Raw genomic sequence first — 26,519 nt, 5'->3', positions numbered from 1 at the left:
AGTCTGGTGTAGTGAGGACCTGGATTACAGGGGGGATGGGAACAAGAAAGAGGAGCTTAAGAGACAGGGCTAGAATTTTATGTTTGAAAACGGAAAAGAAATGGTTATAGCGAGTACAGCTGTGCTGGTGTAGAGCCTGTAGAAAGGTTTTAACTCATTTAATTTTCACGATAACTACATAAGGTGGGTGCTTCTATAATCTGTACTTTGAACATGAGGAAATGGAGAGGTTTGGTCAATTTCCCAGGGTCTCGCAGAACTGGTACAACTGGAATTCAAAGCCAGAAAACCCAGAGCCGTGCCTGTCATCACCATGCTATGCTATGTTAAGAGAAAAGGCCAAAGTGTCTCCAAGTTCTAGAGCCAGTGCTTGGAGGGACAGCATCCCAGCTCTGTTTGAGTGTCTGCTAACCTTTGTTGAGTAGCAACTGTATATAAGATATTTCTCGTTAGTGGTATTTCCTGGTGATGTTAGTGAGCGTAACTCCTCTTGCAATTACCCTTTTGATAATCTGTATTGAAAAATATATACAGAAGTTGCCATTTGAAAAACACTGAGAAATATGGCTATTTTTTAAAGTTTATTAAAAAAATTTTTAAACGTTTATTATTGAGAGACAGAGCATGAGCAGGGGAGGGGCTGAGAGATGGGGAGACACAGAATGTGAAGCAGGCTCCATCCAGGCTCTGAGCTGTCAGCAGAGAGCCTGACACGGGGCTCGAACTCACAAACTGTGAGATCATGACCTGAGCCGAAGTTGGACGCTCAACCGACTGAGCCACCTAGGTTCCCCAGAGTTTATTTATTTATTTAGAGACAGTGTGTGCATGAGTGGGGTGGGACAGAAGGAGAGGGAGGGGGAGAGAGCGAGAATCCCAGGCAGGCTCTGTGCTCTCAGCTTGGGTCCAATGCAGGGCATGAAGCCACAAACCATGAGATCGTGATCTGAGCCGAAACCAAGAGTCGGCTACTTAACTAACTGAGGAAAAGTATGGCTCGCTATTTAGGAAGATGTGACTGTTTTCTTTTTTGTGGTCTTACGTGTGTATTCTGTCTCCTCATTGTTCCCACCAATAGGCAACAACAACAAAAGGTGTGATTTTTGTGAAAGTCTTGTTAAGAGCCTAAAGTTTAAACTTTGAAAAGTAGGCCATCGCCGTAAGGCTTATTAAACAAGCTTAATGTTTGTTTCCAAAGTCCTTGCCTCTAGCTTGGTGTATAACATTTCGGATGGTCAGTTCACAAGTCGCGCCGATCTCATAGATGCTGCTGGAAGCTCGCTTGGGCGTGGTGCTCTTGTACCAGGATTGGGTAAGACGTGTCCGTATTTCCCTGGAAAATTCAAAATTTTAGCAGTTTCTCGCAGAAAAATCTTGTCATTTCCCTGTGGTTTCTATTTTCCTCGCAAGAAAGAATTTTTTGATACTGTTTAATTTTGAGGATCAATGTAAGAAACTACCATAGGTGAAATTCTTCCACATAAATTGCTATTGAAGATACTGTCCATTAGGTTGTATGATGGTGCCCTTAACAAATTCCCCTCAAATTCATGCTGTAAAAAAGTTTATTTTCCATGAGGAATCAGTATGCTCCTTATTGTTAGGAAATGAACATTATGTAATATATTGGATTTTCTCTTTGCTTTGGCTCCTAGGAAGCTCATACCTAAGTTTGGGCTTGGTTACTAAGGCTCTTATTGAGTGTTAATGTTCATAAGTCCTGGTTTTGATTTAAGCCACTTAAATCCTTTCTGGAATTAAAACGGTCACATATAAGTCCGTTACTAAGAACTGTCTGTTTCATAAGACTTACTCCATTCTCACGTAGGAGTTAAGCAAAGTAGAAATGGAGTCCTGCCTTCATGCTGATTCCTTCTAATGCTTTGCCAAACAAAGATATGGGAATTAGGGGTATGGATTGTCAGCGGTGGGGAGAATCGCCTTTGCATTCTGTAGCGGTGCTTTTGGGAAATCTGTATACAGGCCGATGGTGACTTGACCGGTGAATACAATGTGCTCTTTGCAGGTGCCTGTTACGATACAGTGAACAACATGCTGTGGACATGCTCAAACGATTATATCGATCAGTGGTGTAATCCTGGGAACCAGGCCTTCCATTACGTCTGCCAGAGACTTGGAGTCAGCCACATCATCACAGAGCCCAAAGGTGAAGTGCACTCATGGTCTTATAGGAAAAGACTTCTCCTTCACGAAATAAATTAGGAGAGAGCACAGCAGTACTAGTAAGTGGGAGCATAGGCCAAGCAACAAAATGTGTCAACAGCCTTCCCACTTTGAACTTAGAAACCTGACATCCTTGCTGCCTGGTTGGTTTGTGCTTAAATAAATCTGTAAATAGAGGATTTGAGCTAGTCCCATAGACTTTAAAGGTTTTTTTTTTTAATGTTTATTTTTGAGAGAGAGAGAGCGAGACCGAGCATGAGTGGGGTGGGGCAGAAAGAGAGGGAAACACAGAATCTGAAGTGGGCTTCAGGCTCTGAGCTGTCAGCACAAAGCCCAATGTGGGGCTCAAACCCACAAACCGCGAGATCATGACCTGAGCCAAAGATGGATGCTTAACCGATTGAACCACCTGGGCGCTCCAGTCCATAGAGTTCTTTAGAGCAAACTGTTAAATCACTCTGAAATTGTCAGAACCGTGGTGCAAAAAATGATGATTTGTACTTGCCGTGGGTTATTTGGTGTTTTAATGTTTGACACTGATAACTTATTTATAAACAAACTTATAATTAGATAGAATTAAGTATGTATTAAGTTAATATTAACTTAAAAGCAAGTGGCTTCAAGGTCAGTTACAGTGGTATAGAAGAGCACATCCTCCCCCCTTACAGTAATGGTGAAAGGGACATAATTACCAAAAGCAACTATTTCTAGGCTCTGGAAACTGACCAAAGGCATACACCAAATTGAGAAGTGAATCCTCATAAAACCACTGAACTTTGGGTAAGAGAAGCGGAAGTCTGTGGTATTCTCAGCTGGGATGGAAGCTCCCATCCTCCACTGTAATTTCGGTCAGTGCAGTGACCCCCCCAGGGTGTGGCGGGTCATGTCAGTGACCCCACCGGCATGGGGTAGATCATGTCAACCGGCAGCTTTGCTGCCGGGGGAGGCTGACTCGATTTGGAGCAGAGCGTGGAAAAAACTCCTGCCCAACCCCGGTGTCCGTAACAATACTCGTCTGTGTGGCACGCCAGCTGAGAAGACCAGTGGCTTAGCTGGCCTGAGGTTGTGGTTTTGATGAGGGCGAGCAGAGAGCCAGCGGACTAGCCAGAGATGAGCTCCTGAGATCCGGGTCGGGAGAAAGCTGCACGGGGCCTTGGTAAGCTCCCTGCACATCTGCATAGAAGAAGTTGGAGACGACCCAGCGTGTTCACACAGGCCTGGCCGAGCACGAGCCTGTATATACCTGTGACGATGTGAGAGGGCCCGACAGAAATCCAGGGCAGAACCGAAAGCTGTATGAGCCTTGACGTGCTCCCCCCAGAAGAGAGACCCAGCCAGGGTGGCTGACTTACTGGCTCAAGGTGTTTGAGCACAACCTTTGACTCAGACTAGGTGACCCCTAGGAAAGCAGGCTTAAAAATAAAAACAAGAATGAGAGTAAACAAGTGAAAGAAGGTAAAAACGTAGAAACAAGAATTAAAAAAACCCCAAACCAAACCAATTAGTAGCTACACACTGCAGACACAACTCAGAAGTGGGACTTAGCAGGTAAAGACTAAAGTAGCCTTTCATACATATACTGAAAGATCTAAAGGAAACCCTGTGGAAAAAGATGACTTAAGAATAGAGAATGTCAACAAATAATTTTTGAAAAAAGAACCAGTTGTAAATTCTGGATTTGAAAAGTTCAGTGACTGAAGAGAAAAAAAATCATTAAGAGGGCTCAGCAGCAGGCTTGAGATGGTGGGAAAAATAAATCCGCAACTTGGACCTAGCTGGATAGAGTCTTCCTATTTGAAGAACGGAAAAGGGCACTTCTGGGGAATACTGGTCAGGTATTTTATAGAATGTCCTTTGGTTTGGGCTCATCTGATGTTTTCTCATTTTTTTTTTTTTTAAGTTTACTTTGAGAGCATGTGCATGTGAGCAGGGAAGGGGCAGAGAGAGAGAGAGAGAGAGAGAGAGAGAGAGAGAGGTGGGGGGGGGGGAGGGAGGGAGGCAGGGAGAGAGAGAATCCCAAGCAGGCTCCATGCTGTCCATACAGAGCCCCAGGTGGGGCTTGATCAGCGAACCTCGAGATCATGATCAGTTAAATTGATCAGTTAAAATTGATCATTGTTAAAATTGATCAGTTGGTTTAAATGCCAGCTTTCTTCACTGCAAAGTTTCTATTTTTCCCTTTCCAGTTAGAAGCCGGTCATTAAGCCCACACTTATGGGAAGAGGAATTAGGTTCCACTTCCTGAAAGGAAAAGCATCAAAGATGGGCACCTGCGTGGCTCAGTTGGTTGGTTGTCTGACTCTTGGTTTCAGTTCAGGTCATGATCTCACAGTTGATGAGTTCAAGCCCCAAGTGGGGCTCTGCAAGGAGCCTGCTTGGGATTCTGTCTCTGCATCTCTGCCTGCCCCTCCCCGACTTGGGCCCGCTTTCTCCCCAAATAAATAAACATGAAAAAAAATCAGAATTTGTGGACATATGTTAATTATGTTAATTACCACAGTAATTAATACTTTGAGGAAGGTGATACTTTGAGGCTCTGCAGTTATCAGATTTTTTATTCTTGAGATAGTTTTGGTAATTTGTGTCTTTCTAGAATTTGTGCATTTCATCTAGGTTTAATTTTTTTTTAAATGTTTATTTTTGAGAGAGAGAGAGAGAGAGAGAGACAGATTGTGAGTGGGGGATGGTCAAAGAGAGAGGGAGACACAGAATCTGAGGCGGGCTCCAGGCTTGAGTTGTCAGCACAGAACCCGATGCGGGGCTTGAACTCAGAAACAGTGAGATCAGACCTGAGCCGAAGTTGGATGCTCAACCAACTGAGCCACCCAGGTGCCCCTAGGTTTGATTTTTTTTTTTAATGTTTTTATTTTTGAGAGAGCATGAGTGGTGGAGGGGCATAGAGAGAGGGAGAGAGACAGAATCTGAAGCAGGCTCCAGGTTCCGAGCTGGCAGCATAGAGCCCGATGCGGAGCTCGAACCCACAAACTGTGAGATCATGACCTGAGCCAAAGATGCTTAACTGACTGAGCCCCCCAGGTGCTCCTAAGTTTTCTTATTGTTGGCATAAAGTTGATCATACTATTTCCTTAGAATTAATTTTCATAGTCAGTGGTAATTTTTCTACTTATGTTCCTGCTTCCGGTATGTGTGTAAATTTACTAAAAATCATTGAATTGTGCACTTAAAATGGGAGAATTTTATGGTATGTAAATTGTATCTGGATAAAGCTATTGGGGGATAAAGAAACAGCAAAAAGAAGAAAAAAGTCAACTATATATCAGTGCCTCCCTAATGATTCTCTCCAAGCCTCTTGCTTGGAGATTTCTCTCTAGACTATATATTCACCTCCACTTGCATATCTGATCGATATCTTCAGCTTGTCAAAAACAGACTTACTGGCTTTTCCCTTCTCCAGATCTATACCTGCTGAATCCCCCGTGTGCTAGTAGAGGGATCACTGTGGCTTCATACGCTGAGCCCACAAATTTAGGGTCATCTAAGACTTTTTTTTGACACCTCATATCCAAATGGACGTCAGCAAATCCTGTCCGGTCCTACCTTCAAGAGGTATCCCAAATCCAACCATTTTGCACTACCCGGCTGCACTACCTCTTGCCTAGGCATTGGTTTTACTTTGCCAGATTCTCATAGTGGCCCACTCACTGGTCTTCCTGCTTCCTCCACGGTTGCCCTCTGCCCCTGTAGGCTCATTTCCGCCCAGCAGCCAGTCTCAGTGTCAGGAGTCAGGTCTGTCCCTCCTCTGCTCAGACTCCTCCACCGGCTTCCCATCTAACTCAGCATAAAAATCAATTTTTTTTTTCAACGTTTTTTATTTATTTTTGGGACAGAGAGAGACAGAGCATGAACGGGGGAGGGGCAGAGAGAGAGAGGGAGACACAGAATCGGAAACAGGCTCCAGGCTCCGAGCCATCAGCCCAGAGCCTGACGCGGGGCTCGAACTCACGGACCGCGAGATCGTGACCTGGCTGAAGTCGGACGCTTAACCGACTGCGCCACCCAGGCGCCCCAAAAATCAAAGACCTTATTTATTTGGGTAGGTCCCAGAGGCTAGCTTTCTGAAAGTCTTTGGTGAGGACGAGTAATATTAACCCGAATTCTATTGTCCTAAAAGCAAAGGGACTCAAAGACATAAAAGAGAAGTGACCCTCCAGTTAATATACAATTGAAAAGTTTAGTTTTGGCCAAGTTTACCTTCTCTTTGGTTTTCCTTGAGTCCTTCCTCATAGTCCCCAGTGCCCACCATCCTTTAACGACTCCAAGGTCCCCCTACCCAGGCCTGCCTCTCCCAGATTGCTGTTTTCCTGTTCCTGGTAGGCAATTAATTTCAGCTACTTTAAGGGGGAAAAGCAGGGTTGGGTTTTTCTGTTTTGTTCTGTTTTTCACTCTGCCTGTTTAGATTACTTTCACATCCATTTCCTGAATGGCTGTGACCGTCCATGGGCTGTTTATTATTATGTAAGAGGATGCTTGTGAATGCTCACAGTTGAACTGATGGCTCTCTAGGTTGTGGTGACTGAGATAAAAATGTTGAGGTACCGTGGGAGGAGATATTTGTGGACCTGGGAGTGGGGATGCGGTGGGGGTGGTGTTCCATCACAGAGAAGTCACAGAAGGTAGATTTTACTAGATTGGTTGCAGCATGGCCTCTGAGCGGAAATGACCTGAATGCAAATCCCAGCTCTACACTTAGTATCTGTGTGACCCAGGGCGAGTTACTTAACCTCTCTGACCTTGATTGACTCCTCTACAAAACAGGGCTAAAATAGTCTAAGTTTATAACGGTATTGTAAGATAATGCATGTAAAACATTTAGCCTGTTGTCCGGCATATAGAAAGGGTTCTCTAAGTGGTTAGTCACTTCTGCCCTTTAAAAATGGGGATTTCCTAGGGGCGCCTGGGTGGCTCAGTTAAGCGTCTGACTTCGGCTCAGGCCATGATCTCGCAGTTTGTGAGCTCGAGTTCCGCGTCGGGCTCTGTGCTGACCGCTCGGAGCCTGGAGCCTGCTTCAGATTCTGTGTCTACCCCTCTCTCTGCCCTTCCCATGCTCTGTCTCTGTCTTTTAATAATAAATAAACGTTAAATTTTTTTTAAAAAATGGGAATTGCCTAGTGTTTTCATTTTCGCCCCAGCACTCTGTGGCCAGAGGTAGTAGAAGAGATGGGAGCCAAGATCCTCTGTCCTAGTATGTGTGTTCCTTTTGTAAGTCAGAGTTCTCCTTGGAGGCCACGCATGGAGATGCCTTTCCTCACTGAGTTTCTTTTTCATTTTCTAGAAGAGGCTATAACCACGAATGAGGTTATAAACCAGTTACTGCACCATGTGGGTGCGATGTGCATACACCAGCTCAATCTTCTTGCCACCAACCCCAATCTTCCAATCCCAAGTGTCTTGGGCAAGCAGCATCCAATCGAAGCCCACCATCTTAGCAGTATTTGTGACATTATGGAGAAGGCCATGGTTAACGGAGATACTTGTATCATACGCTGTATTCTCGTTGTCTTTCAGGTAAATGCACCGTTTCGACACAAGATACTGGAGAAAAAGAAACACAAAACTTGTTTTCAGCCAGCTAATTGCCACCAAAAGAGAAATTTAATAACATTCCCGTCTTGCATCATAACCACACTCTAATCCTGTAATTAGGAATGATAATCATATTCGTTGCACTGCAGTTAATGGAGTATTGCTATATGTAGCTCACTGCAATTAATAGATGTAAAATATTTACTATAATTACACTATTACACAATAGAAGAGAGTGTGGTTAAAAATCCACCTGGATGTCTGTTCGTAAGAATATCTACTATGTGCTTTTTTTCATAGGGATAATTTTATCCTTAGTAGAATAAGCATTTTTAGATACACCCCTTATGTTTCCGTAGGTGGTATTTAAATTTTTCTTCAGCCCACAAACTGAAAGAAACCGAGACATCATTCGACGGTCTGGATTGCTGCTTTGGCAGTTGTTGATGGCACCAAAAGATCAAATTTGCCCTGAAATTCAGAAGGAAGTCTGTCTTGCCATCAGGTAATCAGATGATTTTCTTCATGCTTTCTGCAAAATGCGTCTCCTGTGCCGCCCTATACCCTCTGTACTCTACTGGCTGGTGGCCTGGAAGTCTCTGACCTCATCCCATAGTCAGGGCCTCGTGCACAGGGGATAATTTGGCCAGAGAGGGCTTGTGGCCCCGCTCCCAGAGGCCCCAAGCCACATAACTATGTGTCCTCATCTTACCTTTTGGATTTTAAAAGAAAGAAAAAAATTTTTTAGCTCTTTAATTGGGTATTTTGATGGTTTGCAAGTGAAGGTTCCTGTCATTTGTGGAGAGAGTGTCACAAAGTGACTAAGAAGCCAGGCTTTTGGCAGCCGGCAGACCTGGGTTCTAGTCCTTGCTCTGCCACTTACTAGCTCGGTTTGAGGTTTCCTTTTCCTTAGCTATAAAATGGGCATAAAAATAACACCTACTATGAGAGTTTGTGAGAGCTTAGTAAAATGCAAAGTACCTTTTAAATTCTGCTTAAAACCTAACATCTTGTTAGAGAAGAGGGCAGAATATATGGGCCGTTTTCTGTTTGTTATTATTTAATAATATTGTTTAATATTTAATATCGTTTTCCGAGTGCAATGAACTGTTATCCAGGAATATAGTTTTAATGTGACCAAGTATAATTTAGTGACCAAGGGACAACTGAATGCTTGGTCTGCAAGAACTGTGTGACAGGGGTGAGCAGAGAGGGAGGGGATTTTTTTCCTTCCATAGTTGATTATGCTTTGGGTATCTTTTCTAATTTATTTATTTTTAAGTTGTTTTTTTTTTTTAAACGTATGTTTATTTTTGAGAGAGAGCATATGCACGCGTGCTTGAGTGGGGAAGGGGCAGAGAGAGAGAGAGAGAGAGAGACAGAGAGACAGACAGAGAGACAGACAGACAGAGAGACAGAATCCAAAGTGGGCTCCAGGCTCTGAGCTGTCAGCACAGAGCCTGACGTGGGGCCTGAACTCACAAACCACGAGATCATGACCTGAGCTGAAGTCAGACGCCCCTGTTTTCTAATTTAAATCTAGTGTCATGAGGAAACTTCTGGAGGTGATGGCTGTGTTCTGACTATGGTGATGGCTTCATGGGTATACCCGTATGTCAAAACTTGTCATATTGTACACTTGAAAAATGTCCACTTTATTGTGTCGAAACCTCACAGAAAAAAAATTCTGGCACCACTTGTGATGCTCCTCTTGCCCTTTCGGAAAAGCTGAGATTTAGAAATCCCACTTCCCAAATGCGCTTTTGGGCACAGTCTGCTAATATCTACCTGGCCCGGCTACACTGACTTTTTTACAGCTCAGTTCTCTCTTACCAGTTCCATATCCAGCCTCAGACAAGTTCTCATTCTGGAAACTCGCAGGAGGAGAGGGAGCCTGTTGGTTGCTGATCAGGGAGGTGAATGGACTGTATCATGATGTTGAATTTAGGTTCAGCCACTTTGTTAGTCATGAAACTTCCCTCAGAGTTTCATGTAATCACTGGCATCTTTAATATAAGTGCAAATTAAAATATTTAGAGTTTGGATTTTCTAGAATATTTGTTGAAAAGCTTTTTGACTTTTCTGTCATTTCAGCTCTGGCTTAAATATCTTGTACCCAGGTGAAACCGAAATCAATAACTTACTTAAGCTGGTCTTAACGGAAGGTGAGAATTATCCCTGACTTCTCCTGGAACAGCCATCCCTTTTTTTTTGTCCGCGAGGAACCAACTGGATTATTATGATAATAGACCTTTCTTGTTTGTTAGTATTTGTTAGTATTTTTTTTCAAAGTTCACTTTTGAGAGAGAGACAGAATGCGACTTGGGGCGGGGGGGGGGGGGGGGGGGGGGGGGGGGGGGGGGGGGGCAGAGAGAGGGAGACCCAGCATCTGAAGCAGGCTCCGGGCTCTGAGCTGTCAGCACAGAGCCTGATGCGGGACTTGAACCCACAAATTGTGAGATCATGACCTGAGCCAAAGTTGGATGCTTAATCGACTGAGCCACCCAGGCGCCCCTTGTTAATTTTTTTTTTTTAATGTATCTGCACGTACACCAGTGCTTCAACTAGATTGAGAGGAGAAACCCTGTTCTGTGTATCTTCAAGCTTTATCAACCTTTTTCTATCCATGCCGCTTAGCAGAAGGTGCCTGATAGTAGAGGTTTAATGTACATTACAGATAATGACTTCTTAGGGGTTGCCAAGTCCGTTTGTTTCCTCCATACATTAAAACCCAACTTTTAAAGTTAGACTGAACAACTACAGCAAAGCTCACCCTGTCAGAGACCCTCTGTGTTTATAAGCAGCGTGAATTTAAGGAGTTAGCAGTCCTACTGTGTGACATATGAAGAGGCAAACTACAGCTAGATAAGGATGTGCTGGTTGAAAGAAGTGCTTGGTTGTGAGGTTGTTTTTGCTGCTGCTCTTTGTGAGAGTACGTGTGCCTGGCGCCCCTACATCGCCAACAGTGTGCTCATTTGAAAACTTGTTTTAATAGCCTCAGTTTCCTAAGTGTAATCACCAGGGTCGTTCACGGAGCTCTGTTCTGTGTCAGGAGAGAGAAACAGCGGCCTCTCCCAGCTGCGGGATGTGATCTTAACCAATTTAGCTGAACAGCTTCAAAACAACCGATTTGGCAGCGAGGAGGATGAGCATTACAGGTGACCCCAGTCACGCTGTTGACTGATAGCCTTCTCTTTGTGTTTTTCTCAGTAACTAATTTACATTAAATGCGTTAGAGCAACTTAAGTCTCCTATAATATCTAATATGATAATTAGCATGTTAAGTTGAAATCACGGATCAATCAAAAGATCATATATCCCGCACTTGCCCTAAAAGGCGATGATAGCATTTTTCAGTTTTCTCAGCAAAGTACTCAGTGGAAAGAATGGATGGAACTTATTTAAACATCTTGGTGAAGGGTGCCACCCAACTCAGTGGGCTACGGGAGAGGGCCAGGGTGAGGGTGTGGGTGAGAGCTGGGAAGGGGAGGAAGGTGTTGGTTTTCTTTGCCGTTTACAAAAGTACTCAGACTACGTCCTTGGTTACCATTTTGTTAAGTTGGATTTAGATAGTACACCTAGTTGTTAGCATTGTTGCTGAGGAAGATGATATACTTACAGAGCCAGTGAATTTTGTATCTCCTGTTTGTCATCTCATTCCAATTGTGTAAAGTTTATCCTTTTATTATTAAACCATACGTATCTTATGTTACATTTTTCCTGCATTTTAAAGACTAAATGATGAACTTTTACACTACATTCTGAAGATTGTTGTACGGGAATCCTGTATCTTAATCACCAAGTGCCAAACTGTCTCTAAAGAGGATTTTCAAAAACTCCTTTCGACTGTGCCTGTAAGTAAAAATGTGTTTAATGAAGCCAAATGGTATCAAGTGTCCCTGTTTTCATGTTACTGTATTGAGGTGTGTGTGTGTGTGTGTGTGCGCGTGCGCATGTATGTGTGTATACACACTGATGTAACGCATTCTCCAAGGCAGTCTTAATTGACGGAGTCAGTGGGTGACTGTGTTTGTCCTGGAAATACAGAACCAAACAAACCCACTTGGATCGCTTTCTCTAAGATTTTATTCCTCTTGCTTTTAAATGTCTTGATGCAGTGAATTGTTTGACTGAATTTGGATGTTTTCGTTTTGTTTACATAGTGAGGATTGTCCTCCCTGTTAATTGTTAATGTGGTATCGTTTTCTAAAACGTCACCGTTCCCCCAGAGACTAGAAAGAACCTAGAGATTCTTTCAAGGTTCTGGTGGACTCTCTTCTAGTGGAAATTCATGAGAGGGGGAGAGGGTGGGAGAAATTCAAGTAAGTATCTGAGTGACTAGTGCGAATTAGGCAGCAGAAGGCAGAAAGGTAAATGTGTCAAGTGACATATCAAAAGTCATGTGGAAATAAGTCACCTGAGAAACTAACCTGGTCTGTTTTCTGTACTTTCTCTTCTGCTTCCCTTGTCCAACCCTTATAAACATGAGGATTACATGAAGCCTTTTTGCTGTAAGGTGTAGATCATTTAAATGCCCTTATTTGTATTAAAGGCTGCATCCTCCTGCCTGCGCTATCTGATGGCAGTTCAGAACCACCTTCTCAGTAACACTATTTTGATTAAACCCGATGAGAACGAGGACAGTGACAGCTCCTTGCAGGGAGAGACATTGAAGGTACAGGTAAACACCAAGCTTTCTTCTAACGATGCTTTCTACCCAGTGTGTAAAGTGCAGCTCAGCCGGCTAACTCTGTGTATTACGATGTCACATTTCACCATGTGGCTATGTTGTTGTGAGAGGTAATATTAGGTCACTCATCTCATAGGTTCTTGTGTCCTTGCACAGTGGTTACCATATTTGTGACACTCTCATAACGTGTCTCCATGTGCTCGTGTCACTCTTCTGTCACTCTTCTTGTGCCTTGTTTATTTCATCCTTTTTTAAAGGACTATAAAGTATTGCGCTTACAAGTGATCTCATACACATCTGAAATCTATGTATATAGGGATAAAATAATCTAACATTTGAAATAATTTTGACTTTGTGGCTGGTTTATTACATTCTCTCCATTCAAATAACTTAAAAAGGTGGTAATTTTCTCACAACCTTTATATTGAATAATTTCTAAACCTACGGTTCATTTCATTCTCTGTAATTATTTTTAAGTTAGCTTCTATGTAAACTCAATAATTTGTTCCCACATGGCAATTTATAGCAATCCAAAGATTTTTTTTTATAGCAGTGGTGGTTATAATTTTGACAGATGCTGGAGGCTGTTGCTTGCATTGTTGTTCAGAATTTCTTCTTTGTGAGAGAATTAGAGAAATCAATAAGAACTTGGTTCTTCTTTAAAGTGTTGACTGAAACACACTGAGAAATTTACCGAGGAAGCGATAGAGATAAAAGCCATTATGCTTCGCCCTTTTCTTCCTGTTTTATGCGCTGATACTCTAAAACCCATACATTTGTTAATTCTTGAGTTGATCTCACTGTATAATCAGTTTTTAAATAGGCAAAAATGCAGGAATTAATCATTTAAATTGCTGATACTGTTGATTAACTTCTCTTGCCTTAGTTTCTCAGTGAAAAAGGACACTAAGTCTCCCTTGCAAGGTTCTGTGAGGCTCAGAGGAGGCATGCTAACCGCATGCACTGTGCGGCCACAGGGGGCGCCGTCAGCACATGGCAGCTGATGGGATCCGTGGGACTTAAACCATGGTTTAGCCTGTCAGTTCAGAATTCCTTTTCTCTTCATGATAAAAACATCTTAATAATTGCAAAGAAGGCCCCAGAAAAGTCCCAACAATGGAAGCAAGTGTTTTCTATTTGAAAGGCTAAATTCTGTAAATTCTTTAATTAATCCACGGAGAGAAATACTCTTGGTAAAGGCAGAAGAGGCAGAGTTATCCAGTATCTCTGGGAAAAATTAAAAACCCAGATTTCACCTAGAAGGTTAGGTTGGTTGTATTTTTTCTTAACAGAAAATAATTGTAAGCTAAACACTTGTGTGGTTTTAACGAGTGCTTTTTAACACGCGATTTAGTATTTGTATGCCCATGAACTCTCTAATAGTTAATTTTAATGTTCGATAGCCTGTAACTGCCTGCTACTTCAATTGAATTTTTAACTTGCCTGTTTTCAAGTGTGATGGTTTACAACCTTAAGTAAAAAGGTCACTTGTACTGTTTCAGAATGTTGTGTTTTTGTCTCATTTTATTCACCGCCTCTACATGCGCCTGTTACTGTTCTGTTTTTCTCTTTAGCTGCCCTCATACCACCCAAGGCAATCTTCCACCTGGACAGTTTCTGGGCTGGCCACCGGGAGCTCTCTTGTGCTGGAGGGGATGGGAGAAATGCCTTTTCTCCCAGGGACTCGGTGTGCTCCCCGTGAAATACTGCGTATTTCTGTCAGCACTCCAGACCTTAGCCTCCCAAATCAAATTGCTACTTGCCATCCTAGCAGAACTTCCTGCTTTGGGCTGATTCTGGCCACCTCATTATTTCGTTTGGAAATGCATCATTAAATACATCATTTCGTGTTGTCGTTGTGAGTGTGTGTTCATCCCAAAGCCTAAAAATAATATTGTGATATTTTCTACCTAGGAGCTAAAGGTCAGTATTTTGGCTCTTGCCACCCAAATCCTGACTGGATGTGATGAAGTGTTGGAAATGCTACAGCAGGTCACAACTGCCCTCATAAATAGTGACCTAGCTGACCGTGAGCAGAGGTGAGGAAATGGGTCGTGAGCTGCGGCCTGCTGCCCTTCAGGAAGCAGAATTGCTTATGAAAGCAAAATCTCTTAGAACAGAACATCAAATGTTCATTTAATATAGAGGGATTTTTTGTGAGACTAGGTTGAAATGGCAACTGTTTTCAATGCCAAGTGCAATCGAACTCTTTAATGGTGCTTTTAGGTGAGACCGGGCTGCCAGCCAGAGTCTGAGGGGGCGGCGAGGCTCTGGTGCATAGCCTCCCCGCCGACATTGGGGTCTGCCACCATCATTGCCCCCAAACTGGCCTTTCCTTCCATCGTCTAGCTCAGCAGCACATGCACTTGGTGTCCTCGTGATAAGTACTTTAGACAGGCAGGTGACTTAGTGACACAGAAGATTAACTGCCATGCAAAAGATGACGCTGACATAATGTCTTAAAATTTTACTGTAATTTTACTTCTTCAAGTGTAGGAGTGACCTCTGTAGAGGGTAATCTTCTCTCTCCCAGTAATAAAGCTCTTTCTTAGCCCTCCCCATGAAAATTTCTGCTAATGGTTTGCCGTTACATCGGTGTGTGAGAATGATTTTAATGTTAGAGATGCTGATCCAAAACAACCCCGCAGTGTAATTTTTCCTCTGGTAACCCTGTCTGTCCCCATGTCCCTTGTTTCCTGCCCATTCCCAGAGAGTAGGTGGCCACATTGGAACTGGGGGCAGTATAACCCAGATAGGCATTGCACGAGGGCTTGTTAAGTCCTATGGGGCCCATCACTGGGGCTTGTGGTACAGATTTGGCCTCCCCACCTGCCCCCCGCCTGCCAGGGAGGAGAGATAGTCTGAGAGCCTGGGAGATGGGAGGTCTGTTTCTTGTTCCAACCCCAGTACCCTAAGTAGCCTCAGAGAATTTCTATAACCCATGTCTTTCTTTGGGTGAGTCACATCCCTTAATTCTTCTGGCAGAGGATTGGGATATTAAGAATGTGATTTTAGGTAATCATTTTACAATATATACATCTATCAAATAATTGTTATACACCTTAAATTTATACACTGTTCTGTCTCAATAAAATGGGGGGATGTGATTTTAAAGACAAAGGAAAAACCTGTGTTGTAGCTAGTTACTTCCTCTCTGTCGGAGACTGCATACAGCACAGCGATCTAAAGTTCCAGTGCCAAGGGAACTCTGCCTGTGGTAACTACCTAGAGTAGCCGTGCATGTTAGAACCCACTGATAAAGTGCTTCCGAGGTGCTATGATACGCACCGTGTCAACTCAGGTTGACAGTGACATCTCTTACTTGGTTTCTGTTCTCTCCCTCTCCCTCAGTGGTAGAAGGTGGGAGATTTGTGGACCGAACTGCCGTAGCTAGAAGTGCTTAAGCAGTTCAAGGAAATGCAGTTTAAGAGAATTTGTCAGATGAAGAGGACGGTTGCTTCTTCACGTGATTAGGAATTGCTTAAGCCATTGTTTTCTTGAACTTTTTGTAGGTTAAAAGGCTTGGAACAAGTTACTAAGGCTACTATGCTTGGTCACCTTCTTCCAGTGTTACTGACTTCCCTGATGCATCCAAATTTACAGACTCTGACCATGGCCGATGCCCTGATGCCTCAGCTGGTCCAGTTGGTACTCTATACCAGTCAGGTACGGTCCCTGGTGTGCCAAAGTGAGCTGCTCTTCGGCCCGCCCACCTCTCACATTGCGGCTGTGTGCATTTACTGAAGGCAGAGTAAACATGGCCATGTCTTTCAGAAGTCAAGGGAAATAATAGTGGAATGAAGGAAAACATAGTAAAAAAGAAACCGAAATATTAAGGGGAAACGTTTTGTTTGACTAAATTACTTACTGCGATCTTCTAGCAAGTGTCGATCGCTGGTCAGCTGTGAAAATGCTAATCTGCAATGCTACGGAGATCCTACCATTGTATTCAGCCTCCTGAGGCCTTGCGGGCTATCGGTGACTGATAGAAAGGATATGTGCCACGACAGCATTAAATAAAATGATGTTAAGTGGTCTAAGTCGCCAAGCATTTCTTCGTGAAGGAGGACCGACTAGGATTGTAAAAAGATGACTTAAGTGAGAATTCTAAATTTGGCTGTAGTACCATGCAGATAACTGACAGTAAGCACTTTAAGACATGATGATGGTTTTGTGTTTCAGACGGCTTTGCTGCTTAAAACCCAGTGTCCAGTTTTTGCCGAGGTGGGCTGTTCCCCATGTGGTGCATCAGACCAGAAGGGCAGGCTGTTCCCCGATCAGAGGTGAAAGATGCTGCTTCCTTGCTGGAACCCCTGCCTTGTTTTCTTCTGGTGAAAGCCTCATTCTCCTTTTACGACACTGAATTCTAGCAAGGATTCTGTAACTGGGAAAAGAGACTTTAGGGTCACGTTTTCCAGATAATTCTAGAATTGCTTTATAGATTTATAGGATCAGGTGAGAATAAATTCCCCACAGATCAAGAGATTAAAGATTGACAGGCTCTCCTATACCAACGATGGCGATGTAAAATACTATGACTTTGGCAAATAGGTTGACAGTTTCTTAAAAAGTTAAGTGTATACTGCCACATGACCTAGCTATTCCACCTCTAGGTATTTACACAAGAAAAAGGAAAGCATAGCTTCTTACAAAGACTTGTATATGAAGGTTCATAACAGCCTTACTTGGAGGAGCCCAACATAAGAAACAACCCTAATGTCTATCAACGGGGGAAGGGATAAATGAGTTGCAGAGTATTAGAATATTCCTACGACGGAATCCTACCCAGCAATAAAAATGAATGAATGGTTGATACATGCGACAATAGGAACGACTTTCAGAATCCTTATGCTGCGCAAAAGAAGCCAGATCCCCTCAAAAAGAACATGCTATATGATTCCCTAGATAGGAAACTATAGAAGATGTAAACTCATTTCTAGTGATAGAAAGCAAAAAATGATTGCCTGGATTACCAAGCGAAGGAAGGAAACTTCACTAGTATATACCTATGTCCAAACTTACCAAGTTGTACACTTTAAATATGGGCAGTTGATTACGTGTCAGTTACATCTATCAGAGCAGTCTTCAACAATGGCAATCAGAAAGGGGCGACTTTGCAGGTTTCTCTAGAAGAGCGTGGTATCCAATGCAGCTTTGCGTAGTGACGCAACTTTGCCCCCATGCTGTCCAGGATCATCAGCCATAGCCACACGCTGTTCATGATGACTTGTGGTGTCGCTCATGTGATCAAGAAACTGAATCTTAAATTGTTTTCAGTTCAGATTCTGTCTACCTGGCCACACTTGACTCCGTGGCCACCACATTGGTAGTGCAGAGCTGAAAGAAGAGTGTTAATTTCACAAGAGCCAAGTATAGGTCTTAGGAGTTTGTATACCACAGCCTTGGGCTGCAAAGCCCTCGAGGGTTTAATTACAGTAGACAAGAGGACTTTGAAGGCATTCTTCTTTAGCAAAAATTAAAGTAAAAAGTCAGGTAGACTCATGGAGTTGTCAACAATTGACATTTAGATATCAACAAAAGGAACCTTGATAGGATACTAATCCTGTGGGATTTGGAAAGTGACCAATCTTAAGGGTCCTTTATAGCATCTTTTTTTTTTTTTTTTTTTTTAGTAACTTGAGAGTTGGTGAGGTCCTCTCCTGGGCTCTCCTCCTTGAAAAGAGAGGGGGGAAATGCAAGTATCTTCTCTAGCGACAACAAAAGAGCCTTAAACATAGGAGCTTTTACAGTGCTTCTGATCGCCACTGATACCTAGCATTTAAAAGCTATGAGGTTGTCAGACTGCATGATGTGGAAAAGGAAAGCGACATTTCTTAACCTTTTGTATTTTACCATGTGTACCTCTTCTTTTTCCTCTCCCCGCTGCTAAGCTAAATCACTTTCTCTGTGTCTGGTTTTAGGATGCTGGAAGAGAAGGAAGAGCCAGGCTTTCTCACTGGTTTAAAGATTCCTGCTCCATGGGCTGCTGGAAAGACCGTGGAAACCGTCCACCCTGTCAGAGACAACTATAAATTTAAAGAAACTGTCCACATCCCAGGAGCTCGCTGCTTGTACCTTAGATTTGATAGTAGATGTTCTTCACAGTATGACTATGACAAAGTAAGCAAGACTGGCTTAGTATTGGTTCCACCGCCAATAGGCTGGTTTCTTAGATGCTTCTTATTTTTCTTTGCTTCTGGTCACCATTCCTGACTTATTTCTGTCTGCAGATGTCTCTTTGGAAAACTTTTAAGATACGCCTTGAAGGGTAGTGGTTGGGGAAGTAACCAGCGTGTCTGTGTTCGAAGAACAGTGTTTTCACAACATGTTGAAAGTGCACTTTCGTAAGCTTTTCAGAGTTTAGATCTGAGAGTCAAAGGAAGTTTTCCTTTGCCTATTGCTTACCTACTGCCTTCCTCTGGTGCTCGGAATTCCTGTGGACAGGTGATTTGCATTCGTCTAGAAAGATCGTACTGCCCGATTCTGGGGCTTCTCACATATTCTTTGGGAGAAGATGGCCTTTTAGAAGAGTTTCAGATGTGCTAGGATCTGTTTTCTTTTTATTATTTGTTCTTTGTTGTCAGTACCTCAGGGCCCACATAGATTTTGGGGAAGAATAGTTTCTGACGTGTAGTGGCTTGATAATTTTAAGTGGAAGGAAACATTTGAGGGGTTGAAGTGTTTTCTTCTGTTTATGTTGTTGTGTTGCAAACCATCATGTTGAACTTCTGAGGAAAGAGGAATGTGACTGTGACGTGTAACCTCCTAAAAGAACAACTGAAGGGTTATCTACTAGCTTTGTACATACACAGGACTATTTTTATGTAGTTGTATGTAGATTGTTAGCTCCTCTGTAGAGTGTTAGGGTGAAAGGTCTTAAATCCTTCCAGGGGAGATTTTTAGGTTAAATAATAAAGGACTTCTTAACTGTATGTACTCTGAGGTGGTGAAACCCATCACTGAGCCAATGATAGGGTACCCTTCCCCCTTATCTTTTAGGATAGTGAAAACTGTCAGGTGTCGGGAGGGGCTTAAGATTCGTCTCCAAAACTCAGGTTAGCTGGAAGCAGGAGAATTTAGAAAATGGTCTTTCATGGGCCTTTCAAAAAAGAAACGTCTTGCCATCAGCCTGCCCCACTTCATGGCTCCTGACATCAGCTACCCCCATTTCCTAGATTCAGCTGATAGGACTATTGAAAATAGAAATGGAGAGGTTGCCATATCAGTCGGTGTCATTTTGTTTCTCCTTTAAAACCAGTGATTCGCATCCTCTGACCTACGCTAACCAACACCTGCGGTAGACGTTTAGCGTTAAATGTGGAGGCACAGGGAGGCTTCCTACACAGATAAAAGGAACATTTACTTTTCCAGTGGTCCCTGGTTGGTACCAGCGAAAGGTCCAAAAGGGTAAGAAAGCACAACATGATAAGTGTCAGGGGCTAAAAATGTAGCCTCTAGATCCAAACCGAGCTCTCCTGTGCAGTCAGAGGTGGTCAGAGTGCACATGAGAAGACAGGAGTTGGAGTTTACGGAAACCAGAGCTTCATTCTTCCCGCGGGAGTATTTGAATGCCAAGGGACCTCTAAATATCTCTCCTGCATATTAGAAAGTTGGTTAATTGCATATACATGAATAGCCTTTATTGCGGAAAAGTACTGATCCATGAAAACTGACCCAAGAAGCAGCAGCACCTTTTCTGGCCTGAATTTATGTCATTTTCTTTTTACCCCATTAAGCAACATTCAAAGGATGTATGGCTTATTTTCAATTTGTTGCGTTTTTAAAAATCCTCATTCATTGAGTTTTTGGGTTTTGTGTTGTTTTTTTGTTTTTTGCCTTTATTTCGTTGTGTTAGATATAACCGTCTTTCCATCTGTATTTGCTCACTTTATTAATTTGGGGGAGGACTTCAGGGGGCAAACTGTACCAGTTATTAATGAGTTATACGTCATTACTTAGCATTAAAATAACTACTTAAAAACATGTGTAATGGCTGAGTAGACCTATGTTAATGTGAGGTCCCCAGGCAGTTAAATTGTGGTAATACCTGTTGCGTCCAAACAAGTATCAGTTATACCTAAAAAAATCAGGGAATATTCTACTGTAATGACATCAGTGCCTGGTTATGAATGTATTTTTAAACAAACATTTTTTTGCAGCCTTTTTATTTGTAGATGTTGTTTTTGTTTTTCTTTTACAGTCTAACAGTATATTTTCTGTTTTGAAGTTGGTGATATATGCGGGGCCTAACACAAACAGTAGGAAGGTTGCTGAGTATGGAGGCAACACACTGGGATATGGCAGCCGTAGTGTCTTAGGAACTGGCTGGCCCAAAGACTTGGTGAAGGTATGGTATCCAGTCAGATTCACTTCCTCGAAAAGAAAACTGAACTCCCGTTCCTTCCAGGCCCAAGTATTAACTCTAATTCCAAGGGGGGGAAAAAAAAAAAAAAAAAAAAAAAAAAAGGTCTGTCGGTGCTTTTGTTGAGCTGGAGCCATCTTGCCGGGTCTGTAAACTCACTGCCTCATTCAGAATGACCCTCCTTGTAGGGCATTGTCAGACCCCTGTCGCCTCCAGAACTGGCATCCGTTCCCCAGGTTACTCCAGGGACTGAGGTGCCCACGGCATTTCCTTCCCTGTCCATTAGATGAAGGCCTGCTAGTTCTTTCAGCTTGCTTGTCTGCACTCTCCCGTGATGGGCACCCTAGGTTAAAAGTGTGGAATCCGTGTTTTCGAATGAATTTGGGCCTTTGGAGCAACAGTAATGGTCCTTCTCAGATGGATGAGATTCCAGTCATGCTTTGTAATCTGGGCCCTGGAACTACAACAGATCTACCTAGGCTATGAATATGAACTGAAATGCCCACTAAAACCTGAAAACCTCTCCAAAGTCTGTTCTGGAAGCTTGTATCTCGTGTGCGTTACCTACCCTCTTTAATTCAGCGGTAGAGAGCAAGTTATGTCCAGGGGTGTAGTTTGGATGCATCCAAATGTGCATCGGCACGACACTTTTAATCGTTCTCTCATTTCCTATGTTTTGTTCATTACTCGCGGTGTTGGTTCCGCAATACAGAGCAAGGTCTCGCAGCACTCTGTTCTTCAAGATCCAGGCCGTTTGCCTGCCTTCCCGGCACAAGTGAGGTGGTGGGGAGGGGGGAGGGCAGAAAGAATAGAAGTCTGAGGAATCGATTGAAATTATGGTCAAGATTTAATCTGTACTCCAATCCTGCTATTGGGTGATTGTGGCCCATTTCCCAGATGCCTCGTCCCCAGACTACCTGGTCAGGAGAGACCCCCGGAAGGCTGGTGTCCAGGGGAGAGAGGGGATGGAGTTTGAGTCAAACATGCGATTGAGAAAAGGAGTGAATTATTGCTGTGGCCCTTTTGAAAGTAAATCTCTGAAATTCATTGCTCTCTTGAAAATCATGTGTCTTTTTTTTTTTTAAAGTGTATTTTCCCCCCCTTAAATTTTAAGGTGGAAGGAGATACAGTCACCTTCTCCTTTGAAATGAGAAGTGGCCGTGAACACAACACTCCCGATAAAGCTATGTGGGGCTTTGCTTGCACAGTTCGCGCTCAGGTACTGGAACCTAACCACCGCTGTGGGCATAATGTACTTTCTCCTGTGTGCCTTGCTTACAGACGTCATATTTGCCCCGGAGACCGGGCAAAATATGAGCTACTGTTTCATCCATCTCTTCCATTTGGCAGTAGTAGACTACTTTCATAAGTAGTAGTTTTGTGGACTGAAACTAGCTGTGACCTAAAATCCGTTTAGCGGCACAGAAAGAACCCACTGCTAGGGGCTCCATCTTCAAAGCCTGGAGAGGTAACCTGCCTCTAGCATCTTTCCATAGGTGAAGAAGACTCGAACACCTAACAGAAGTAAGCATTGGGATTCCGGGTTTTTAGAGTGCTAGGATCAGATTTTCATTCTATTCTCAAAGGCTCCGTCTCTGCTTAATTGGGTATGTTATACTCTGTATATGGTCCATTGAAACCCTGTATGCAGGTTCAGTCTACTCCTTTTAGTGCCAAATAGTTACTTCCCTCCCCGTGAATCTATGTGAATTCTTTTCCCAGCCGGAAAAAAAATGAGAGAGTGGTAGGAGTTCTACTAGCCCCTTGAGTTGCTTGATTTGTAAAACCTATTTTAGACTTGGAGATTGCTTAAGTTTCACCAAGCTAACACACTCTAGAGCGGAAGTACCTGCTAGAATGGAAGCTCCGTGAGGGCAGGCATCTTTGTTCTCTGCTGTATTGCAAGGGCCTAGAACAATGACTGGTACACAGTAGGTACTCAAATATTTGTTGAATGAACTCAGTATGAGAATTGACAACGTCTTGGTTCGAGCACAGGATGGAAGTGACCCAACGAAGTAGTGATTTATACCTGGATAGGCACAGCAGAGAGGAATCGACCCAAAGAATCTTGCACGTGATTTGTGCTCTCTCTAATATGGAGTCTTATCAGCTCTTCTCTCTCCAGAATTGTGTTCAGCCTTCACTCTGTACCACCATCTTTCTGCTCATGGTGTTGGGTGCTGTGCCTGTGTCCCATAGCAATAATACTCGACGCTGCTCTGTGAGCCCCTGTGGTTGGGGACCCGTGCAGCGCGGTGCACACAGGTCGAAGTGCTCCGCCGTGCACGCTGACCAGTGTGGTCTGCCCCTGTCTGCGTTGCAGGAGTCGTCGGAGGATGTGTCCGGAGGCCTGCCCTTTCTGGTAGACCTGGCTCTAGGTCTGTCCGTGTTAGCTTGCTCCATGTTGAGAATCCTGTACAATGGACCAGAAATCACCAAAGAAGAAGAAGCCTGTCAGGAACTATTGCGGTCCAAACTTTTACAAAGGTAAAAGGCTCAGACAGGGCTAGTTTTGCTCACAAAGGCGGAAGAACTTCATATGGCAAACTACTTTGAGTCCGTTTCCCAGCTCATTGTGCATATTGCCTGACAATCCCGAAGGTGTCATTGTCGTTAAGAAAGAAGATGAAAGAAGATGAAAAGTGCCTTTTGGCCCTTACTTTACTAAATTTGAAATTACAGCCTTGAACTGCAGAAGCTTTTCTCCAACCCAAATAGTGCATAATTAAATTAAAGGATCCCCTAAAGGATGAGTAGATGAGTGATAAAGCAAACATATCAAAATGTTTATTCTAGAATCTAGGCGGCGGGTATATGGGTGTTAACCTTGGAATGCTTTCAACTTTGCTATATATACTTAAAAGTTTTCATAATAAAATGTTGGGGAGAAGGTAAATTCCCAAAGATGTGATTTCATATAATGCTCATTTTCCTTAGCTTCTGGGGAAGGCTTGATGAATACCTAACATATAATGTGATCCTTCAGATGTTTGGTATATCTGCAAACTTTAGCTCTTTTCAGATGGAAGAGGAGTGAAGATCCTCTTTTCTGTCTGTTCAGGTGCCAGTGGCAGGTGGAGGCCAACGGCGTGATCTCGCCTGCCCTTACTCCCAGCCCATCTCCACTGCCACTGACCATCGAAGAAGACAGAGAATTCACCTACCCCTCTGACGTCCTCGTGCCTCCTGTTGGAAACTACTTTGACCTGCCCCGGATCAGGCTGCCTCCAGGAATCATGATAAAGCTCAGGGAAATTTCTGGGCGTGCTAGACCTCAATTCAGACCAAGTATAAAGTATGTTGCTAAACGGTGCTCTGCTTTTCCCATTGGAAAAAAAAAACTGTTTAGACAATGGAAGGTGGGGGGGGGTGGTGGTAAATTTTTTATAGTCTAGCAAGTGAGCCTTTAATTGTGCATTTACTTATGAATGCTAACCAGATACTCTGGGGAGTACCCCCAGGTGGTATTCCAGGTCCTCAGGTCTCAAGGTGTGGGCCTCCAGCTAACACTGTCTGAGCGCTTGTTAGTTCTGGGGCCCCATCTCATACCCTAGTGGATCAGAACCTCTGAGGATGGGGCCCAGTAATCGATGTTTTGACCAGTTTTCCATAAGATTCTGAGGCATGAGAAGGTTTGACAAGTTCTAGGTTTTTCCATGGTGGTTTGACCGTCTACTCCTAGTCCTCAACTTGGGTTTCCTTAGTCCAGAGAGATGGTGAGGGGTCTTTGATGTAGAACATGAAGTTGTGCAGTTGCAAACGTCTTTGTAGTATTCTTGCTTCAAGTCTGGTGGCCTCTGCCCTGTCTTGTGAGACACGATTGCCCATTTCAGGGAGAAAGATTTTAAGAATAGTTGAAATTTAAAAAGAAAGAGACAGAAGTACCATTCATTTTCAGCCCAGCATCCAAATATCACAAGCTGTAATGGTGCATAAATGGTGCTAAAGATCTTTTTTTTTTTTTTTTTAATCCTTAGACCTATTGCAGCTTTAATACGATTCCGACACAAAATATACAAATTATAGAAAATGAAGTCTCTTTAATTTTGATTTTCATTTTATCAGCTGAAGTCAGTTTTGTCAGTTAAACAGTAAATTACTACCAACTTGATATGAAAGCCATCATAATGTCGTGCCTCTTTATTGTAATAAAGAAGGTGTGGTTTAATGTATTTAATATATTTAAATCAAAGCCTACACCCTCCAACCGATTGAATATGGGATTGGTAATTTGAGAGCATGGCATATACTTGACTCATTTCCTTCGTAATCACAGAGAAGTAATTCAGCCCGATGTGATGGAGGAAATGGTGGTCTCCTGTGTTATTAAGCACTTGAATTTGGTCGATGCACTGCAGTCCCTAATAAATTTCCAGTATCAAGAAGAACATGCTGAGGAATATGACTTACTGTGTAAAATTATGGGAGAGACCTTCAAGAAACTCAATGCCATGGAGAGACAGCTGCAGGTAAGTGAAGGCGAAAGCACTTAGATTTCTCCTACAACTGTTGGAAATAATTTCTTTCCTGGAAATGTAATGAAGTTTTTAAAAAAATTGTTCTTAATGTCTGTTTATTTTTGAGAGAGAGAGAGAGAATCCAAAGCAGGCTTGGAGCTGTCAACACGGAACCTGACACAGAGCTTGAGCTCAGGAGCCATGAGATTGTGACTGGAGCCAAAGTCAGACGCTTAAGTGACTGAGCCACCCAGGTGCCCCTGTAATGAAGTTCTAAAAGGGACCTGAGGGGCATGTGGGTGGCTCAGTTGGTTAAGCACCTGATTCTTATTCTCCCTCTCAGGTCTTGATCTCAGGGCTGTGAGTTGAGGCCCCACATTGGGCTCCATGCTGGGCATAAAGCCTACTTTAAAAAAAAAAAAAAAAAAAAAAAGGGGCGCCTGAGTGGCGTAGTCGGTTAAGCGCCTGACTTCAGCTCAGGTCACTATCTCGCGGTCCGTGAGTTCGAGCCCCGCGTCAGGCTCTGGGCTGATGGCTCAGAGCCTGGAGCCTGTTTCTGATTCTGTGTCTCCCTCTCTCTCTACCCCTCCCCCGTTCATGCTCTGTCTCTCTCTGTCCCAAAAATAAATAAACGTCAAAAAAAAAAAAAATTAAAAAGAAAAAAGTGACCTGAAGTTTTGAAACATTAGGACTAAGATTTCCAAATTTGCAGATAGCACTGGTTTTTGTTTTGTACCTATTCTCGCGTTGTTTTATTTTTTAATGTACCTATTAGAGTGTTGCAGAATTGGAACAGAAATGGCAAAGTGAGGTTGATGACGCCATGCAGGGGAAGCTGGAGAACAACATGCCCTTCTTCTATGATTACCATTTTAATGAGGTGAGCAAGTTGTAGGCTTGATCACTGGGGCTTTGGTATTTACAGTGCAAAGGTATATATCATGTATGTGTAGAGACCAAATAATGATTCTTGTTAAGATGTCGCACACACCAAAATGTATCCATTCTTGACAGAGATTAAATAAGATTGATTAGATCAACATATCAATGATACAAATAATAAATTATTCATTAGGCTGTTCTTAACTGATTAATAGTTTTATCAGGAAGTTACCAGCATTGTCAAATTTTGCTTCTAAGCCTTCAAAAACAAAAGGCAGTTACAGATCCTGGAGAAGTCCCCAGAAAGTAGTCAATGCCATCTGTGATCATTAAAATATCAAATAATTACTTACAAATGTGCTCTGGCGTACAAATATGGACCAGAGGTGGTGGGTTC

At 43.0% G+C, this 26,519-nt stretch overlaps 1 protein-coding gene across 12 annotated transcripts in view; it reads left to right on the top strand.

The window, feature by feature from the left end:
- HECTD4 (HECT domain E3 ubiquitin protein ligase 4) overlaps window positions 1-26,519 on the top strand; it is a 192,405-nt gene that overhangs the window by 93,998 nt on the left and 71,888 nt on the right. For 7 of the 12 annotated variants that reach the window (XM_045041853.1, XM_023241431.2, XM_045041850.1 and 4 more), the window contains exons 10-27: window positions 1,199-1,312; window positions 2,027-2,167; window positions 7,478-7,710; window positions 8,088-8,233; window positions 9,823-9,893; window positions 10,781-10,886; window positions 11,462-11,582; window positions 12,281-12,409; window positions 14,333-14,457; window positions 15,931-16,084; window positions 16,601-16,701; window positions 18,340-18,538; window positions 20,619-20,765; window positions 21,895-21,999; window positions 23,107-23,270; window positions 23,845-24,078; window positions 25,060-25,252; window positions 26,016-26,120. In XM_045041853.1, the coding sequence (XP_044897788.1) occupies window positions 1,199-1,312; window positions 2,027-2,167; window positions 7,478-7,710; window positions 8,088-8,233; window positions 9,823-9,893; window positions 10,781-10,886; window positions 11,462-11,582; window positions 12,281-12,409; window positions 14,333-14,457; window positions 15,931-16,084; window positions 16,601-16,701; window positions 18,340-18,538; window positions 20,619-20,765; window positions 21,895-21,999; window positions 23,107-23,270; window positions 23,845-24,078; window positions 25,060-25,252; window positions 26,016-26,120 (2,588 nt within the window). The remainder of the gene's footprint in view (window positions 1-1,198; window positions 1,313-2,026; window positions 2,168-7,477; window positions 7,711-8,087; window positions 8,234-9,822; window positions 9,894-10,780; window positions 10,887-11,461; window positions 11,583-12,280; window positions 12,410-14,332; window positions 14,458-15,930; window positions 16,085-16,600; window positions 16,702-18,339; window positions 18,539-20,618; window positions 20,766-21,894; window positions 22,000-23,106; window positions 23,271-23,844; window positions 24,079-25,059; window positions 25,253-26,015; window positions 26,121-26,519) is intronic. The other 5 variants (XM_023241434.2, XM_045041852.1, XM_023241435.2 and 2 more) reach the window with 4 other exon arrangements.

Source organism: Felis catus, chromosome D3 (genome assembly GCF_018350175.1).
Source record: "Felis catus isolate Fca126 chromosome D3, F.catus_Fca126_mat1.0, whole genome shotgun sequence".
NCBI lineage: Eukaryota > Metazoa > Chordata > Mammalia > Carnivora > Felidae > Felis > Felis catus.
Note: the sequence above shows the minus strand (reverse complement) of the source record. Positions and strands in the feature narration are given on the sequence as shown.